At 43.7% G+C, this 21,091-nt stretch overlaps 1 protein-coding gene across 1 annotated transcript in view; it reads left to right on the top strand.

Moving 5' to 3' along the window:
• The first annotated feature begins 7,871 nt into the window (after positions 1-7,871).
• Positions 7,872-21,091, top strand: part of LOC140485873 (uncharacterized) — a 55,054-nt gene continuing 41,834 nt past the window's right edge. Inside the window, exon 1 of the mRNA XM_072584326.1 lies at positions 7,872-7,999. Within this exon, the coding sequence (XP_072440427.1) occupies positions 7,951-7,999 (49 nt within the window). The 5' untranslated portion in view covers positions 7,872-7,950. The remainder of the gene's footprint in view (positions 8,000-21,091) is intronic.

Raw genomic sequence — 21,091 nt, forward strand, 5'->3', positions numbered from 1 at the left:
GTCATATAGTCATAGAGATGTATAACACAGAATCAGGCCCTTTAGTCCAACTCATCCATGCAGACCAGAATATCCTCACCTAATCTAGTCTCACTTGCCAGCACTTTCTTTCACATAAAGGGTGGTGCACATATGGAATGAGCTGCCAGAGGATGTGGTGGAGGCTGGTGAACTTACAACATTTAAAAGGCAGCTGGATGGGTATATGAATAGGAAGAAGATAGAGGGATATGGGGTTCTCACACAGGGTTCCGTTGCCTGATATGATGGGATGTCCAGAGTGCTGGCTTTATGAATCTTCTGAAGGCAGTCGAAGTCTCCTGTGCAAGAGGTACAAGAGATGCGAGTGCATAAGATACTCTGAAGGTCCGAATCAAAAGTCTTGATCAGGCTGGTGAGTTGATGGATGTGTTCTTTGGTTGGATCGGTAGCTGTCTGTCTGTAGTGTTCCTAGTGGTTCAGTTGTTGGTATGTTTCTTTGCAGTAGTCCGTTCTATTTGTATGATGATGGCTCCTCCTGTGTCTGTTGGCTTGATGGCGATGCTGCGATTGACCTTGAGAGCCTGGATGGCGTGGCGTTGTGCCTGGGTGACATTCTGTGCTACCTTGTGAGTGCGGCTGATGAATCTGGCGTTAATGCATCTCCTGACGTCTTGAGCACACATGTTGAGCCTAGGGCAGCGGTCTTCTGGAGGGATCCAATTCAACTCTTTCTTCTTTGGTTGCTGCACCATGGATCCCTCTGTCAACTGTTCTGGTTCATTGGTTGTCTCATTGGGCTTGCTACTGACATCTTGGGGTTTGTGGAAGAAATCCTGGAAATTCATTTGCCTGTTGAATTTCTCTGTGTTTGCAGTGAGACCAATGGGGTCCATTTTGAAGGTGGGGCAGAAATTGAGTCCTCAGCTGAGAACTTTGATTTTGTCTGGATGGAGGGTGTGGTCAGACAAGTTGACAATAGGTTTCCCTGTGGTGGTATCAGTTTCAACCATGGTACCAGGGGTGGCTTGGTTACTGCTGGTGGTGATGCCAAGTTTCTCCAGTTTCCTGTTCTTGGCATGCATGTAGGTGGTGTAGTTCAGTTGCCTCATTTGGCTTGGGAGTGTCTCATAGTTGGTCTGCTGTATCCCGAGAATACAGACTCTTTCTCAATTTCAAGGTTGTGGCGTCTGCCGTAGAGTTGGTGTATGAGATGATTGAGGAGTTTGCGAGCACAGTCTCTCAGCATTGTCTGGGTTTAGGTCGACTTGAGTGGGTTCGTGATCTGTATCCCTTTCGGGATCTTCTCTGCTTTCTTGCATCTCTACAGAAACCTGATGTCAGTATCGATATGCACGATCTTCTTGGAGATCCTCTCCACTTTGAGCCAACAGTTTGCAGTGTCGATGATAACCAGGATGTGGAGATGCCGGTGTTGGACTGGGTTGGACAAAGTCAGATTTCACACGACACCAGATTATAGTTCAGCCTGTTAGAATATAAAATAGTGTCATGTAACATTTGACTTAGCCATAGAGACAACATGGAAACAGACCCATCAGTCCAACTCATCCATGCTGACTAGATATTCCACACCGATGTAGTCCTATTTGCCAGCATTTGGCCTCGACTGATCAGATATGATCATGTTGAATGGTAGAGCATGTTTGAAGGGCCGATTGGCCTACTTCCACTCCTATTTCTATGTTTCTGTGAGTCTGATATGACTTTGCTTCAGAACGTTCTTACAGCATTTTGCGTGTTTGTTTTAATTCTCCCCAAACATTCTCTGCTTGAATTAGAACAATCACAACTTCTCTGTACCCTGGACCAAGGTGAAGCTGAGGGATTGTGGAGGACACTTTCCAAAGAATTGCCTGCGGTAGAAGCGGTGACCCTCGTGGAAATTACAGAAAGTTTACAATACTGAAGAAGGCCATTCAGCCCACTACATACATGATACCCGAAGCCCTGGCTGGTTCCATGATAGATGATGCTCTAGATGATGGGGAATAAGGGTGAAGCGAGGTAAGGTATAAAGGAGGCTCTGCTAGCCCCTTTTTTCCTTGTAGAGGTTACCTCCAGGAATCTGTTGGGATTTGCCTGCAGTGCAGAGCCCGTCCACTGTGGGCAAGATCACCCTCAATGTGACCCAAGTGGCTTGTAAGTCGTCTGCTTCCATTTCTTGCCAGCCTCTTTGGGCAAATATTGGCTGTCGCTGGGAACATGTCAGGGTGACTGATCCAAAGCGCGATGCGCCCCAACAGCCTTGCCTGTAACAGGAAACGCCTCAGTGGAGCTGTTCATTGATTGCTGCAGAGGCTATGTCAACACTGAAACACTAGAGGGCAGACAGAACCATATTTTAACAGGGTACAAGAAATTCCACACCTGAAACAGTACAGCATTCTTTCAGTATCATACTGACATGTGACGTGAGATTGTGCTCCAGTTCCTGGAGTGGAATTTCAATAAATAACTTCTTAACCTCCAGGTAATTTTACCATTACGTTCTCACCTGCGTACCGTGGATCTCATTGATGTGAGCCCTTGTTTCCTCCTTCCTATTTTTCTATCTTTCATTTCCATCTACATTCCATGTACCCTTCTCTGTCTGCTCATGCACCATTCCCCAGCCCCCACCAACCCCCAGACAACCCCCTCTCCCACCCCTAGTGTCCCACTCTAGTCACCAACCACACCCTCACCATCCAACCACCAATGTCCCACTCCAGGCTCACCAACCACCCCCTCACCACCCAACCACCAATGTCCCATTCCAGTAACCAACCACCCCCTCACCATCCAACCACCAATGTCCCACTCCAGGCTCACCAACCATCCCTTCATCACCACCCACCAATGTCCCACTCCAGGCTCACCAACCATCCCTTCATCACCACCCACCAATGTCCCACTCCAGGCTCACCAACCACCCTTTCATCACCCAACAACCAATGTCCCACTCCAGGCTCACCAACCACCCCCTCACCACCACCCAACCACCAATGTCCCACTCCAGGCTCACCAACCACCCCCTCACCACCACCCAACCACCAATGTCCTACTCCAGGCTCACCAACAGCCCCCTCACCACCCACCCACCAATGTCCCACTCCAGTCACCAACCACCCCTTCACCACCCAAGCACCAATGTCCCACTCCAGGCTCACCAACCACCCCTTCACCACCCAACCACCAATGTCCCACTCCAGTCACCAACCACCCCCTCACCACCCAACCACCAATGTCCTACTCCAGGCTCACCAACCACCCCCCTCACCACCCAACCACCAGTGTCCCACTCCAAGCTCCACTCCCAGCTCACCCTAACTCCAACCCTAACAAGCCAGTGTCATGCTCCAGACCCTAATAAAGTTGCTTTCCTACCACCTTCTGCCAGGAAAAAATGAGTAAAGAAAAGGACAAAAAAGAAAAGAATGGAAAAAGAAAGCTGACCGAGTGGACAAGCCTTGGGCATGGAAGCCCACTCGCTGCCTACTCAGCGGCCGCCATCGTGCTACTTCTGCTTCAGCTCATTAGCTGTCATACAGGCTCTCCGGGTATTTTTTATTATCGCTGTAATGGGAAGCGGGCATCAGTGGCTGACCCAGAATTTATTGTCCATCCCTAATGCAATGATGCGGCACATTGATGTTGATGGCAGATACTAATTCTCCAATTGGAACCTAACTCTGAAATTTTCTGACATGTAATAATGAATAATAGTAATTACTAAAACATTAGCTAGATATTGAATTATATTCTCTATGTCAGCGCTACAATAAAGGAGAAAGAAGCTGCAATTGTGTCAGTATTGGTGGGACTGAGGGGCCATTCTCAACTGGTGTTGAGCAGAAACCAAGGGCTTCTCCATAGGAAGGTGGGTTACAATGGCTGAGGCAGTTACCCTGATCCTTATCGTGAAAGCTATTTAAGACAAGCATTGCTAGGGCCAAAAAGGCACTAAGTGGCTACATTAACAGTTTCCATTAATGACCGTCTTCCAAACACTGACAATGTACAGGATTTTAAAACATCCTGATAACTAAAGAATTGTCCCAGTTTTATTGTGACACTGCCTGTTACTGTTCAACTGGTTATATTTTGTCCATAACTTATGTGCAGTTCTGGGCACCTTATTTACGGACAGTTGTTAAAGCCCTGGAGAGTGCAAAGGAAGTTAATGAGAATGATATCAGGAATGAGGGCTTTTAGATACAAGGCAAGATGAGAGAGATAGGCTTATTCTCTGGGGGCAGAGCAGATTAAGAGGGGACTTTATTAAGGTGCTCAAAATTAACAACAATTTTGGCAGAGTAAAGAAGGACATTCCATTTCCGCTAGTTGGTATGTCAGTAACTAGGGGTCACAATTTCAAGATTGTCAGCAAGAGAGCTAGGAGTGAGATGAGGAGGAGCTTACTGAAAAAGTTGCTAGGGTTTGGAATGTGCTGTCTGGGAGAGTGGAGGAGATTAATTCCTTAGGAGGTTTCAAAGGACAGCTCCTATGAAATTAATTGTCTAGTGGACAGTTAAGAGTCAACCATATTGCTGTGGGCCTGGAGTCGCGTGTAGGCCAGACCAGATAAGAATGGCAGTTTCCATCCCTGAAGTACATTAGTGAACCAACTGGGATTTTCTGACTATCAGTAATGGTTTAATGGGATCCTTTTTCCAGATTTTTACTGAATTCAAATTCCACCATGACCCGTCATGGGATTCAAATCCAGGTCTTCAGAACAGTATCTGGGTCTCTGTATCTCAGCTTCTCAGAGCATTACCTTGTCTTCCTTGCCCAATCACAATATGACTACACCATTGCCTCCCTTGCATATAAAATTTATATTTCAGAAAACAGCCATTTAACACAAATCCACACGCAATCCTCCTCCCAGCACACACTTAATGCTGTCAATATAATCTAATTTCTCCCATGTAAGTCGCCTCAACTACTGTTACTGGAAGTAGGTTCCATATTCTATGTACTCTTAATTATCTGTTACATTTATTAGCAACTTACTTATATTTATGGCCCTTATTTCTGTCACCCTTAAGTAGAAACATCTTTTTTACATCATCCCTGATCAAATTCTTTCACAAGGAGCCTTCTATTTTCTAGAGAAAATAAACTTTATATTGTCCAATCTTTGTTGATAGAAAAATCATTTCAGTTTTAATATCATCCGTGTAAGTCTTCTTTGTATCTTCAGTTCTAGTACTTTACATAAAATGGAGACCAGACTACACGGCATCCTGAGAAGGTTGAGCCAAGGTTCTATGTAACTTCAGTGAAATTTTGCCTTTTCACTTCTATGGTAATTTTTCCTGATTGGATAACTGAGAATTCTATCTCCAGTGTGGATCACATTTTCCTTATGCATCACAAAGGTAAATGTGAGCATTGGAAGAAGCCATAGAGTCCAGCCTATTTCACGATTCAGTGAGATAATTGCAGAAATAAACCTCAAATCCAATCCATGAATAAGATACTGAGTTCTTATCCCTCAGTAACTTGTTCATCACCATGGGCGGCATGGGGGCTTAGTGGTTAGCACTGCTGCTCCACAGCACCAGCGTCCCAGGTTGGATTCCAGCCTCGGGTGACTCTCTGTGTAGAGGTTGCACATTCTCCTCATGCCTGCGTGGGTTTGCTCCGGTTTCCTCCCACAGTCCAAAGATGTGCAGGTCAGGTGAATTGGCCGTGCTAAATTGCCCGTAGTGTTAAGTGCATTAGTCAGAGGGAAATGGGACTGTGTGGGTTACTCTTCAGAGGGTCGTTGTGGACTTGTTTGGCTGAAAGGCCTGTTTCCGCACAGTAGGGAATCTAAAACCTCTGTTGATTTCAGTCTTTTATGTTTCAATTGAGCCAGCATCCATGATTATTTGGACAGATTTATATGACCCTTTGTGTGAATCTGTGCCACCTGTAAAAGAGCTAACCAGTCCTCTGCATTTCCTTCAGAACACTTCACATTATCCCATTCCCTTTTAAAAATGATTATTTAATTTGTCTTCACTTATTTTATTCACTCACGTGATATAGGTGTCACTGACTGGGTCAGTGTTTATCACCCATTCCTAGCTGCCTTTGAGAAAATGAGGGTGAGTTGCCTTTAAAGCAAAGGGGCTAAGAGCAGGAGGACATAAGTCAGCCCCTCAAACCTGCTCCAACATTTGATACGATTATTGTTGATCTAATCTCTGCCTCAGTTCCACTTTCCTATCTGTTATCCATAATCCTTCAAGTAATTTAAAATCAGCCTAGCTTCACCTTAAATTTATTCAAATACCCCAGCATCTACCACACTCTGGGGTAGTGAATTCCACAGATGCTTTGTGAGAAGTAATTTCTCTGTATCTCTGTTTTAACTCCACTACTCCCTAATCCCCTATCCTAAACCTGTGACCTCTCATTCTAGATTGACCCATCTGAGGAAACATCCTTTCTACAAATACTTTGTCAAATCTCTTTGGCATCTTTCAATTAGATCTCCCATTCTTCTAAACTCCAGAGACGATAGGCCTGAGCTGTACAATCCCTCTACATGAAACAACCCCTCATCTCTGGAATCAATGCAATGAATTTCCTCTGAACTGCCTCCAGTGCAACCACTTGTATGGGGACTAAAATTATGTGCAGTACTTCAGATGCAGACTCACTAATGCCTTGTACAGTTGCAACAACACCTCTGTATGCTATTTATTTAGCAGTAAATTTAGGGTGTAGGTTTGCTCGCTGAGCTGTAGGTTTGATATCCAGACGTTTCATTACCTGGCTAGGTAACATCATCAGTGGTGACCTCCAAGTGAAGTTAGCAGTAAATGTCAAATTTCCATTTGCCTTCTTTATTCTGCTTCATAGTTCCTTGAAAGTGGATAAGTAGATAGGATAGTGAAGAAGGTGTTTGGTATGCTTTCCTTTATTCATCAGAGTATTGAGTACAGGAGTTGGGAGGTCATGCTGCGGCTATACAGGACATTGGAATATTGCGTGCAATTCTGGTCTCCTTCTTATCGGATGGATTTTGTGAAACTTGAAAGCGTTCAGAAAAGTTTTACAAGGATGTTGCCAGGGTTGGAGGATTTGAGCTATAGGGAGAAGTTGGATGTGCTGAGGCTATTTTCCCTGGAGCGTCGGAGGCTGAGGGGTGAGCTCATTGAGGTTTATAAAATCATGAGGGGCATGGATAGGATAAATAGACAAGGACTTTTTCCTGGGATGGGGAGGCCAGAACTAGAGGGCATAGGTTTAGGGTGAGAGGGGAAAGACATAAAAGAGACCTAAGGGGCAACCTTTTCACACAGAGGATGGTGCATGTATGGAATGACCTTCCAGAGGAAGTGATGGAGGTTGGTACAATTGCAACATTTAAAAGGCATCTGGATGGGTATATGAAGTGGAAGAATTTGGAGGGATATGAGACAGGTGCTGCAGGTGGGACGAGATTGGGTTGGGATATCTGGTCAGCATGGACGGGTTGGACTGAAGGGTCTATTTCAGTGCTGTACTTCTCTGTGAGTCTATCACGCTAAGTAGTGAATTTAGATGGCTATGGAGATAGGGCTAGAGAATGGGACAAGCTGGATCGCACTTTCTGGAGCTTGTAAAGACACAATCGGTCAAATATACTGTGATGTAAAATTCTGTGATTCTAAATGAGATAAAAGTTTGCAAAATGAGAGCTGCAGATCTCAAAGCTGGAAAACACAGGGTTCAAATGGGTAGTTAAATTAATCCAGTGTCATATGCTTCCTACGTGTTAACCACTCCCTTTACCTTTCCTGATAACAATGAAACAGGTTCTGTTTCTTGCATCACCATGGATCATCGCAATTCTTTGCCCTTTTGCGTAGAAATGAATATCTATAGAACATCTCTGAAAGAATTAAAAAGGGATTTGTGGCTGAAGCAGTCACTTTGTGTGTGAAGTCAGTGGTTAGAGGTTAGAGATTAGATTTCACCATCAATATGGAGCCAGAGAAAATATTCTGCATAATTTTACTCGCTGCAAATTTAGGTAAGTCTGTCAAAAAATAATTCATTTTGTCATCTTATACTGAGCTTTAAATTGCTATTATATCCACTTTAAGATAAGATGTCAGCTCGTAAAGTGAAAAGTAGATCATAAATGAATCACTTTTTAAAAATGAATAAAATAAGTGGAGAGGGAGTTGTCAGCAATTATGGGAAACCTTTCCTGAGTTTCAACAGGTTTTTTGAAAACAAAACTGTTAGAACACTAGGAAGTGCTAGAAAATCTCTAACCATTAAAATGTAAAGAATGGTTGTGAGGGCAAAGGAAAATTCCAGAATTAAGAAAGAAATAAAATGTTGGGATGATGGAGAAAATCAAATGAGTGCTTAAAGACGTGATGATTTTTTTTCACAAGAAATGAATAGATTCAGCTACAACCTGAAACATTTACAAAGTTAAGGGGATTCTGAGGAGAAAGTGAGGACTGTAGGTGCTGGAGATCAGAGATCAGCTCCTTTGATGTTGCCTGACTTGCTGCACTTTTCCAGCAACACATTTTTAAGTGAAGAGGATTCTGATCAAATGGGTAATGGTTCTGGAGCAAGGATGTAGGAGCCAGGGGATGGTGAGGTAGAAGAAGGCAATTGAAACATAAATTTAAGATACTCAGTGAAAGGTTATAGGCAAGGGTAGAAAAGAATTCTTAGTCAAATGTTTATTTTTTGCAACAGGTTCTAGTGGAAGCTGAGTCCACTAATTCTTTTGGAAAAATATTCATTGAACGTAGTATTTGTAAACAGAAGTAGTGAACAGTAGGCAACCACAGGATATAATTTGATAGAAGGTTCAAGAGGAGAAATTCACCAGCACGAGTTGAGGGGCTTGCTATAGCACAACATTTTAATATTCTGTTTGTCAACAACGAAAAGGATTTCAAACAAAAACAGCCCAAGAGGAGAATGGAGTAAACTGGAAGTTGAAAAAGTGGAACAGGCAGGTAAACAGGCAAGATAATAAATAAATGCAAAAAAAAGAAGTATAATTTTTAGAAATGTGGTACATTTATAAGACAATTTTAATATAAACTTTGAAAAATGTAAACTTTGATATATAATTTATCCTTGGCTAGATGGTTCTACTGGTTTTAGTGGTTTTTGGCTGTCAAGGAACTTCACTACAATAAACAAAATTAGATACGTAGAAAAATACAGTGCAATACAGGCCCTTTGGCCCTCGATGTTGCGCCGATCCAAGCCCACCTAACCTACACTAGCCCTACATTTGCATATAGGTTACATTATAAAACAGTTTCACACTTTGCACTGGTTTGACATTTTCTTTTCTTCACAAGTTTTCAGAATTTCTCTGTTGCTGAGAAGAAACAACTCCGATATCGCGAGGTCAGCTGTTAGTGACATGTGTGTCTAGCAATGATACACTGGAAGAATAATTGAGAAATCATATGGAAGAAATCGATTTATGATATGAACTTATATAAATACAAATGCATTGCATTTATAGCACATTATTAATCAGCATGATATTATTATTATTATTAATAACTTGAATTTGTTTTAACTTTTATTAGTTGACAGTTTTTTAAATTTCTAATGCATCTGACATTTCCTGTTTGTAGTGACTTTTCCTAAAGCCACTAAAGCAATTAGAAAATAGAAAAAATGGCACAGAACAGGCCCTTTGGCCCATGATATTGTGCTGAGATTTAATCCTAACGTGAAATATAGTAACTTAACCTACGCACCCCTCAACTCACTGCTATCCATGTGCATGTCCAGCAGTCGCTTAAATGTCCCCAGTGACTCTGTTTCCACCACCACATCTGGCAATTTTGATCTGGTCAAGACTGTATCCCAGCTCCTCTAAGTTTTCACTTACAACAAGCTCCCTTTCCTTGGTGAAAACCGAAGCAAAAAACTCATTAGGGCTTCCCCTATCTGCTCAGACTCCACACACAAGTTCCCACCACTGTCCCTGAGCGTCTCTACCTTCTCCCTGATCATTCTCTTTAGCTGGCAATAAAAAGGAAATAGTGTTTATTTTTGAGTAGTAGAAAATGACGAAAGGGAAATTCTATTTATTAACTTGCTATGTTTCTTCCTTTTTATCTCTCCCTCACTTGCTGTGTCTCTCTCAGTCTGAGTAGTCTGTTGGTTCATTCCCCAGAGTCTCAAAAACTGAAAGGTGATTGCATAAAAAAAAAAAGAAAAACGTCTTGAGGAATTTGACTTTTGTGACTGGCGAATCTCAACTAGGGGAGCAACAGCTGCAGAACACAGGGATAGGATTGCGGTGAAGAGGAATTTCTTCACCCAAACAGTTGTTAACCTTTGGAATTGTTTATCGCTGACTGTTGTGGATGCACATGTCTAAGTTTATCCAATTTAGAAAATGACAGGGCTTTGGTTAAGAAAGGGATATAGATATACAGGATTAGTGTAGGAAGCTGCAACTGAGGTAATTGATCTTATTGAACTGTGGAATAGTCCTGAGGGAGTTTAATAACTTGTACTTGCTCATATTTCTTCTGTTCCTACATTTTCTGTTAAGTTTGCTAATCTGCATTCTTTGATGACTGAATCTTCCATCATTGGAAACAGCATCACATTATCAAACTATTCCTGACTTATTAAGTGGGTTGCATTGTCCTGGATGATGTCAAGTTTCTTGAGAATTGTTGGTGGTGCACCCATTTAGACAAGTGGAGAGTATACCATCACATTGACATAGAGTCATAGAGACGTACAACACAGAAACAGACCCTTCAGTCCAACTTGTACATGCTGACCAGATATCCTAAACTAATCTAGTCCCATTTGCCAGCACTTGGCCCATATCCCTCTAAGCCCTTCCTATTCATGTATTCATCCAGATACCTCTTAAATGTTGTATTTGTACCAGCTTCCACCACTTCCTCTGGCAGCTCATTTCATACAAACACCATACTCTGCATGGTAAAGTTGCCCCTCAGGTCCCTTTAAATCTTTCCCCTCTCACCCTAAACCTATGCCCTCTAATTCTGGACTCCCCCACCCCAGAGAAAAGACCTTGTCTATTTGCACTAGCCATGCCCTTCATGGTTTGAAAGACCTCTGTAAGGTCACCCCTCAGCCTCTGCCTTGTAGATGGTGGACAGGTTTTGAGAAACTGGAACTGAGTTATTCGCCAAATAATTCCAAACAGTCTGACATGGACTTGTAGCCGGAGTGATTATACAGCTGATCCAGATATGTTTCTGGTCAATGGTAAACCCAGGATGTAGACGATTGGCGATTCAGTAATGGTAAAGGTTGAACATGAAGGGAAAGTAATTAGATTTTCTCTCATTGCAAATGATCCTTGTCTTGGCACTTATGTGGAGCAATGTTGCTGCTACATATCAGCCCAAGAATGAATATCGTCCAAGGTCTTGCTGCATAGGGAAATGGGCAGTTTCAATATCTGGCAAGTTGCAAAAGGTGCTGAAATGTTTTGTGATCTTGAGCAAACATGTCCACCTCTGAGCTTATAATGGAAGGAAGATCATTGATGAGCTAGCTGAAGATGATTTAGGTTGAGGACATTTCTCTGAGGAATTCCTGCAGAGATGTCTGGAGCCTCCAAAACACAGCCTTTGTGCAAAGTTTGACTCCAACCAGTGGAGACCTTTTCCCCTCACTCCTAGGACCTTCAGTTTCGCTAGGGATCTTTGACCCCACAGTCAAATGCAACCTTGCTGGCAAGGATTGGCACAGTTACCGTCATCTCCATTTTTGTTCATGTCTTAACCAAAATTGTAATGACATCAGAAGATGAGTGGGCCCAGCAGAACACAAAATATGTATCAATAATCAGGTTCTAGCTGTGTTAGTGCCTCTTACAAGCACTGTCAGTGACATCTTCCATCATTTTGTTGCTCAAGGGCAGTCTGATGAACTGGGTAATCGATGGGGTTGGATTTGTCCTGTTTGTTTTATGTACAGGCCATACTTGAGCAATTTTCCACATTTTCATGTAGATGTCAGGGTCACGGAACAGTTTGATTATGTTGTCATTGGTCTGTAGCAATAGTCAGGGACTCCCTCCCCTCCAACTTATCACTATTACCTTGTACCTGCATCCATCTATCACCTTCCCAGCTACCTTACCCCAGCACCACCCCCACCTCTCCTATTTATTTCCCAGCCCCCTTCCCCCTCCACATTCCTGAAGAAGGGCTTATGCCCAAAACGTCGATTCTCCTGCTCCTTGGATGCTGCCTGACCTGCCGTGCTTTTCCAGCACCACACTTTTTGACTATAGCTTTTGCAGTCCAATGTCTTTAATTGTGACTTGATATCACAGGCTGCGAATTGAATTGGCTGAAGGCCGGCAGTTATGATGCTGCAAATCTCAGGAGCAGGTGAGGCGAATCATCCACTTGGGACTTCTGGCTGAAGGTGTTTGCCAAAGCTTCAGTCTTGTTTTTTTGCACCAAAGTGCCCAGTTCCTCACTCCCATCATTAAAGACGCAGCTGTTTGTGGAGCCCCCTCTTTAGTCATTGATTGTCCAGTATGATTCACAACTATCTAGGATAACATTGCAGAGCTTTGATCCAGTTTATTGGCTTTGAGGTTATTCAGCCCTGTCTAGCTCATGCTGCTTCCAGTGATCAGCATGTTCTAGTCCTCTAGTGTAGCTTTCCCAGATTGGGATCTTAATTTTAGGTATGCCTGGTGCTGCTCCTGGCATGCCCTACTGTCCCCTTTATTGAACCAGTATTGATCTTCTGGCTTGACAGTAATGGTAAAGTGAAGATTATGCTGGACCATGAAGTTGTTCTTGCTGATAACCCAAGTTGCCTCATCGACCCTCAGTTTTGAGCTACTAAATCTCTTCTGAGTATATCCTGTTTATCACAATGGTAGCACCACAAATACTGTACAGTTGTCATTCTTGCCAATGTACGGACAGATGCAAGCATGACAGGTATTTTCCTGAAGAAAGTGAGGTGAAGTAAATCTTAACCTCTAGTTGGTTCTCTCTTTGTAGAGTAACCCTGCATTTGTCCTCCAGTTCTTGTGAATCTTCGTCAGTCCAGCTGCTACTGAGCCACTCTGGGCTTTGCAGACCCCTATCCAGTGTACATTCTCACCCTTTGCTGTCCTCTGTGGTTTTTCCAAGTGATGGTCAACCTGAAGGAGTGCTGCTTTCTCAGCAGAGGGTGGGGGCTGGTGGTGTACATACATGCCCGTGTTTGACATGATGCTATGAGGCTTCCTGGGGCCCAGTGTCAATATTCAGGACCCTCTGGGCCAGTCAATATATACCTTTGGACAAAACAAATGAAATAATTGTGAACGCTGGAAATTGGAAACAGTTGGACATTTTGTCCTGCTGGTGCAAAAGCCAATATGTGGGGATTACTGGGGGTAACCAGAATATCAGCTGTAATGTACAATTCCCTGAGTATGACAATGTCAGGCTGTTGCTTAACTAGTCCTTGAGTCAGCTCTCCCAATTTTGGCACAGTTCCCAGATGTTAGCAAGGAGGAAAATAAAAGGTTGATGGGGCAGTATCTTATACTTAGAAACATTCTGGCAATCACTTTGATATCACTATTTAAGCCCTTGATTTCCCGAGCTTCCATATCTTTCTCCACAGTAAATACTGGAGAGAAATATTTGTTTAGTATCTCTCCCATCTCCTGTGCTTCCACACATAGACAGCCCGTGATCTCTAAGGGGCCTTATTCTCTTATTGTTATTCTTTTGCTCTTAATATATGTGCAAAATCTCTTTGGATTCTCCTTAACCCTATCTGCCAAAGCTCATGTACCTTTTCTGCCCTCCTGATTTCTTTCTTAAGTGTAGTCCACACCCCCTACATTCCTCAAGGAAGTTACTTGACTCAGCTGTCTATACCTGACATATGCTCCTTTTTCTTACCCAGAGCCCCAATATAGAACATAGAAAAGTACAGCACAGAACAGGCCCTTTGGCCCACAGTGCTGTGCCTAGGATTAATCCTAATGTAAAATAAAATAACTTAACCTACGCACTCTCAACTCACTGTTCTCCATGTGCATGTCCAGCAGTCGCTTAAATGTACCTAATTACTCTGCTTCCACCACCACTGCAGACAATGCATTCCATGCATTCACAACTCTCTGCGTAAAAAACCTTCCTCTGACACCCCTTCTATGCCTTTCTCCTAATATCTTCAAACTATGACCCCTCATACCAGTCAATCTGCCCTGGGGAAAAGTCTCTGGCTATTGACTCTATTCCTCTCATTATCTTGTATACCTCGATCAGGTCTCCTCTTTTCCTCCTTCTCTCCAGAGAGAAAAGTCCGAGCTTATTCAACCACTCTTCATAAAGCAAGCCCTCCAGTCCAGGCAGCATCCTGGTAAACCTTCTTTGCACCCTCTCCAAAGCTTCTGTATCTTTCCTATAGTGGGGCAACCAGAACTCGACACAATATTCCAAGTGTGGTCTCACCAGGGACTTGTGGAGCTGTAGCAAAACCTCATGGTTCTTAAACTTGATCCCCCTGTTAATGAAAGCCAAAACATTATATGCTTTCTTAACAACTCTATCCACTTGGGTGGCAACTTTGTGGGATTTATGTACTTGCACATCCAGATCCCTCTGTTCCTCCACACTGCCAAGAATCCAGTCTTTAATTCTATATTCAGCATTCCAGTTTGACCTTCCAAAATGCATCACTTCGCATTTATCCAGGTTGAACTCCATCTGCCATTTCTCAGCCCAGCTCTGCATCCTGTCTATGTCATGCTGCAGCCTGCAATAGCCCTCAATAGTGTCAACGGCACTTCCAAACTTTGTGTCATCTATAAATTTACTAACCCACCCCTCAACCTCTTCATCCAAGTCATTTATAAAAATTACAAAGAGCAGTGGCCCAAGAACAGAGCCCTGCGGGACCCCACTCATCACTAACCTCCAGGCAGAATACTTTCCATCTACAACCACTCTCTACTTTCTGTCAGCCAACCAATTCTGAATCCAGATAGCCAAATCTCCCTGTATCCCATAATTCCTGACTTTATGAATGAGCCTACCATGGGGAACCTTATCAAATGCCTTGCTGAAGTCCATATGCACCACATCCACTGCTCGACATTCGTCGACCTGTCTTGTCACCTCCTCAAAGAACTCAATAAGATTTGTGGGGCATGACCACCCCTTCTCAAAGCCATGCTGACTGCCTTTAATCACGGTATGCTTTTCCAAATAGTCATAAAAATATCACACAACACCAGTCATATTTCCAGCCATCCAGAACTCCCTACTCCTGCCAGCCTTGCCCTTCACACAAATGGGAACATGCTTGTCCTTTTGAAAGCCTCCCACTTGCTGGATGTTCCTTTACCTGAAGACAGCCTCTCCGAAACAACTTTTGAAAGTTTTTGTCTAATACCATCAAAATTAGCCTTGCCCCAATTTGGAACTTTAACATGTTGATGAGACCTTTTTTTTCCATTATTATTTTAAAACTGACTTGGAGGAGCCAGTATTAGACTGGGGTGGACAAAGTTAAAAACCACACAACAGCAGGTTATAGTCCAAGGTTTATTTGGAAGCACTAGCTTTCAGAGCACTGCTCCTTCATTAGGTGGAGGTTAAGATCATGCTCACAGAATTTATCACCAGAGGAGTCCAGTGTCATGGAGATATGATACAGTAAACAATTTTAGATTAGATTCCCTACAGTGTGGAAACAGGCCCTTCGGCCCAACCAGTCCGCACCAACTCTCCAAAGAGTAACCCACCCAGAGCCATTTCCCTCTGACTAATGCACCTAACACTATGGGTAATTTAGCATGGTCAATTCACCCTAACCTGCACATCTTTGGATTGTGGGAGGAAAGCGGAGCACCCAGAGGAAACCCACACAGACGCAGGGAGAATGTGCAAACTCCACAGAGACAGTCACCCAAGGCTGGAATCGAACCTGGAATCCTGGTGCTGTAAGGCTGTCGTGCTTACCACTGAGCCACTGTGCTGCCCTAGACCAATCAACCCTTAGTCTTGTTCATGTTGCAAGATTTTTATCGGATTTAAATTTGTCCATTCCCAACAGTGGGATTGATTCTGACTCTTTCGAACTACTTGATGTTGCTGGCTGTTTCAATTAAACAATCTTAGATTAAAACTTTTATCTTTCCTAATGGGATATGCTGGTTTCTGTTCTTTGATATGTTCTCTTATTTTGAAACATTGAACTATCAGTCCTGTTCCCCCACCCCTCAGCCATGTTTCTGTAATAGCTAAGATATTCCAGTCCCATGTTCCCATGCATGCCCTAACTTCATCTGCCTTACCTGTCAGGCCTCTTGCACTGAAATAAATTCAGCAGCCTTCCCTCTTTTCCTGCTGTGCTCATATCTTCTTTGTCCATTTAACTTGCTTTCTTTAACTTCTGTACCAACCTCAACCTTTACTTTTGTCTCAACACTGTTTATGCTCCTACCACACTGCTAGATTAGTTTAAACCCTCCCGAGTAGCTCTAGCAAATTTCTCCGCCAGGATATTGTCCTCTGTCCAGTTCAGGTACAACTTATCCCTCTTGTTCAGGTCACTGCAAGAGATCCCAATGATGCAAGAATCTGAATCACTGCCCCCTGCACCAGCTCCCTCACCCACATTCATCTGCCCTATCCTCCAATTTGTACTTGCTCTAACATGTGGTACTAGGAGTGATCCTGAGATTACTATCCTTGAGGTCCTGCTTTTTAATCTTCTGCCTCATTTCCTGTATTCACTCTACAGGACCGCATCCCTTTTTCTCCCTGTGCTGTTGGTAACAATGTGTATGATGACCTTCGGCTGCTCATGCTCCACTTTGAGAATTCACCACATATACTCTGAACCATCCCTGACCCTGACACCAGGGAGGCAACACACCGTCCTGGAGTATTGTCCATGGCAGCAGAAACATGTATCTGTGCCCCCTGACCAGAAAGTCCTCGAACACAATTGCTCGCTTGAACTTTGTCATATCTTGCTTTACAGCAGAACCAGTCATCATGCCAAAGACCTGGCTGCTGCTGCTCTTTTCCCTCTGAGAGGTTATTGCCCACCCCACTACCCTCCCTAACAGTATACAAAATGGTGTACTAATTTGAGAGGGGTTTAGCTGCAGGAGACCCCTGCACTACCTGCCTGCCTCTCCTGGTGGTCACCCATCTCCCTGCCTGAAGCTGGGGTGTGACCATCTCCCTGAAGCTGCTACCTATCACACTCTCTGCTCCTCCATGTTCTTCAGTGCTTCCAGTTGCTGCTCCAGCTGATCTGTGCAGTCTGTGCAGCCAGACACACTTCCTGCAGGCATAGTCACTAAGGCTAGTCAATTGATCTCTCATCTCCTATATCTGACAGGTGGAGCACACCATGCTACTGACTGCCATGTCTGCCCCTTTAACAAGGAGCAGATTCCAGGAAAGAAAAGGTCTTACCTTACCCTTTACCTTGTCGTTGCTCGCCATCCTCAACAAAGCCCAGTATTCACTGAGGCCTGCTGTTAAATCTACCAGCAGCACTTCGATCACAAAGCAATCCCTCTCAAAATGGCCGCTCCAAAAATGGCTGCTCAGCTAGAGCCTGACTCCTTTTTATTCACTACCTGGGCCATCACTGGTGAAGCTAACAATTGCTGACCTCCAATGGACCTTTTTAAGGCTTTTCAAATCCTCTTTCATTCCTGGGCAGCCACTGGTGAAATGTCTTTTTTGAATTGTGACATCTGATCTATTCCTGCGCCCCACTGGACCTGGGGAAGCAGGAAGGGAAATAAGACACAGCAATACCTTCCTTTCCCATTTCCCTACACTCCCACATTTACCTCAACTCCCAACGTACTATTCTCTGCAGCTCACACTCCATCATTATCCGCATCTCCTCATTCTTTACACCCAAACAAATCACTTCATGTTTTGCTGTGCTAAATTTCATCTTTTGTGTCTTTGTCCACTTCATCAGGCTGTATCCTCCTGAAATTTGTTACTGTCCTTGTCGTGGGCTCAGTTGGCTGGATGGCTGGGTCGTGCTGCAGAGTGATGCCAATAATGTGGGTTCAATTTCTGCACTGGCTGAGGTTACCAACAAGACCCCACCTTCTCAGCTTCAACTGAGGCATGGTGACTCTTTGGATAAACTCGCCATCAGTCTCTCTCTAAGAAGAAAGCAGCCCCATGGCCATAGAAATGTATAGAGAAGGCCCTTCAGCCCATCAGGTCTGTTCTGCCAACCATTAATCTTCCCTTATCACACGAGGCCCATAACCTTGAATGTTGTGAGACTTCATGTGCTCATCCATGTACTTGTTAAAGGTAGCAAGGTGTTTCTTTCCCTCTCATCCCTCCCAGGCAGTGCACCCCTCTTGGTAGAAATGCTTTTCCTCAATTCAGCTCCAAACTGCTTGCCTTTACTTTAAAATTACGCCTCCTTGTTATTGATCCTTTGACTGGAGAGAACAGCTGCTTTCTATCTACCCTGCTAATGCCTCTTATAGCATTACTCCTTGGTCAGGTCCCCTCTCAATTTTATTTAACCACAAAAGAAAACAACCTGAACTAATCCAGCCTCCCTTCACAGCTGAAATGTTTCAATACAGGCAACATCCTGGTATATCTCCTCTGCACCCGCTGCCAGAACTCACATGGGACTCCAGCTACAATCTAATCATACTTTAGTTCAGCTCCAACATAATCTTCCTGCTCTTATAATCCGTGCTACATCTGATAAAGGCAGATGGCCTGTGAGACTTCATAACTACCTTACTACCCTACTGAGTGGACTCACAAACTCTTGACATTCGCCTGTACCTGTGTTTTTGCTTTTGCTGCTATTTACCTATTATTTGTTATCTATGCTACTTAACTCCGTGATCTGCCTGTATTGCTCACAAGACAAAGCTTTTCACTGTGCCTCGGTACAGTTGACAATAAATTCAATTCAATTCAACCTGTCCTGTCACTTTCAAGGATCTGTGCACAAGCACTCCAAGATACCACTGTTCCTCTCAGCTTCCCCAGTGTCCTGCCATTCATTGAGTAGTCCTGTGGTATTATGACAAATTTACCTTTACCTGACCTTATCATAGAATCAAGATTAGAGTGGTGCAGGAAAAGCACAGACGAGCAGGAAAATCGATGAAGGGCTTTTGCCTGAAACGTTGGTTTTCCTGCTCCTCGGATGCTGCCTGACCTGCTGTGCTTTTCCAGCACCACTCTAATCTTGACTCTAATATCCAGCATCTGCAGTCCTCAGTTTCGCCTTATTATAGAATCTCTACAGTTTGGAAAAAATTTATTTTGGCCCAACACATCCACACCAACCCTTTGAAGAGTATCCCACCCAGACCCATCCCCTTACCCAATCACTGTACATTTCCACTGACTAATGCACCTAATCTACACATCCCTGAACACTATGAGCAATCCACACCTCTTTGGACTGTGGGAGGAAGCCAGACCACCTGGCGGAAACCCACACAGGCACAGGGAGGATATCAAACTCCTCACAGGCAATCATCCAAGTTTGGAATCGAACCCAGGTCCCTGGTGCTGTGAGGCAGCAGTGCTAACCACTGAGCCAATGTGCCACCCACTCTATTGACTACATGTTCATCTTCAAACTTTGACATTGTGCCCTGTCTAGCCAAGGTCAGATTACATGTACAAAGTTAAAAATCACATGACACCAGTTTGTAGTCCAACAGGTTTATTTGAAATCACAAGCTTTCGCAGGGGATTTCAAATGAACCTGTGCAACTGTAACCTGGTGTCGTGTGACTTCCACGAGAAAGTGAGGACTGCAGATGCTGGAGATCAGAGCTGAAAATGTGTTGCTGGAAAAGCGCAGCAGGTCAGGCAGCATCTAAGGAACAGGAGAATCGACGTTTCGGACATGAGCCCATTCCTGAAGAAGGGCTTATGCCTGAAACGTCGATTCTCCTGCTCCTTGGATGCTGCCTGACCTACTGCGCTTTTCCAGCAACACATTTTCAGTCGTGTGACTTCTGACTTTGTCCACCCCAGCCCAAAGCCAGTACCTCCATGTATGGATATATGAGCACTGGTCATCTGTTAATCCTTAGGTGACACAGCCCTCCACTTCTATGCAGTCTGAAAAATAGCCATTTTTGCTCGAGGATTCCTGACCCCCAACAAATACTGTAAGCACAAAGCTGCTGACACTTGGATTCAACAGGCTTCTTTTTTTCAATCTAAAGGATGTTTTGCTTATTTATTGCCAACGATTCGTAGATTTCAATGAATAGTGATCACAAAATACATATCATTTCAAGTTGGGAGGAACCCTATAATTATCATGCATCATGTAATATTTCTGTTGCTACTGAAACATTTTATTGAAACCTGAGCTGGATTCTGTAATACCGAGCAATTTAGATAGCTTACAGTGTGGAAACAGGCCCTTCGGCCCAACAAGTCCACACCAACCCGCCGAAGAGTAACCCATCCAGACCCATTCCCCTACAGTTACCCCTTCGCCTAACACTACAGGCAACTTAGTATTGCCAGTTCACCTAACCTGCACATTTTTGGACTGTGGGAGGAAACCAGAGCACCCAGAGGAAACCCACACAGATACAAGAAGAATGTGCAAACTCCACACAGACAGTTGCCTGAGACGGGAAGTGAACCTGGGTCCCTGGCGCTCTGAGGCAGCAGTACTAGCCACTGTGCCACCACACCATCCATTTCACTATTCATGTTCATTTTGCATTACTTGAAGAGCAATTCTAGAAATGCAAACTGCTAATCATTTACAGCACAAAAAGACTCAATCACTTTATTCTCCATATTGTTACTATAAATAGCAGTGATTATCATCTGTCCACAATGTATTTCATAAACAAAATTGAAATGAGATTTTAAGCTAAAGCTCTGCTTGGTTTGAAAGGAGGTAGCCATGATGTGGAGGTGCCAGTGTTGGACTGGGGTGGACAAAGTTAAAAATCACACAGCCCTCAGTTATAGTCCAATAGGTATATTTGAAAATACAAGCTTTTGGAGCGCTGCTCCTTCATCAGGTAACTGCTTCCAAATAAACCAATTGCACTATGACCTGGCGTTGTGCAATTCTTAACTTTAAGTTGAATGAG

This window comes from Chiloscyllium punctatum, chromosome 15 (genome assembly GCF_047496795.1).
Source record: "Chiloscyllium punctatum isolate Juve2018m chromosome 15, sChiPun1.3, whole genome shotgun sequence".
Lineage (NCBI taxonomy): Eukaryota > Metazoa > Chordata > Chondrichthyes > Orectolobiformes > Hemiscylliidae > Chiloscyllium > Chiloscyllium punctatum.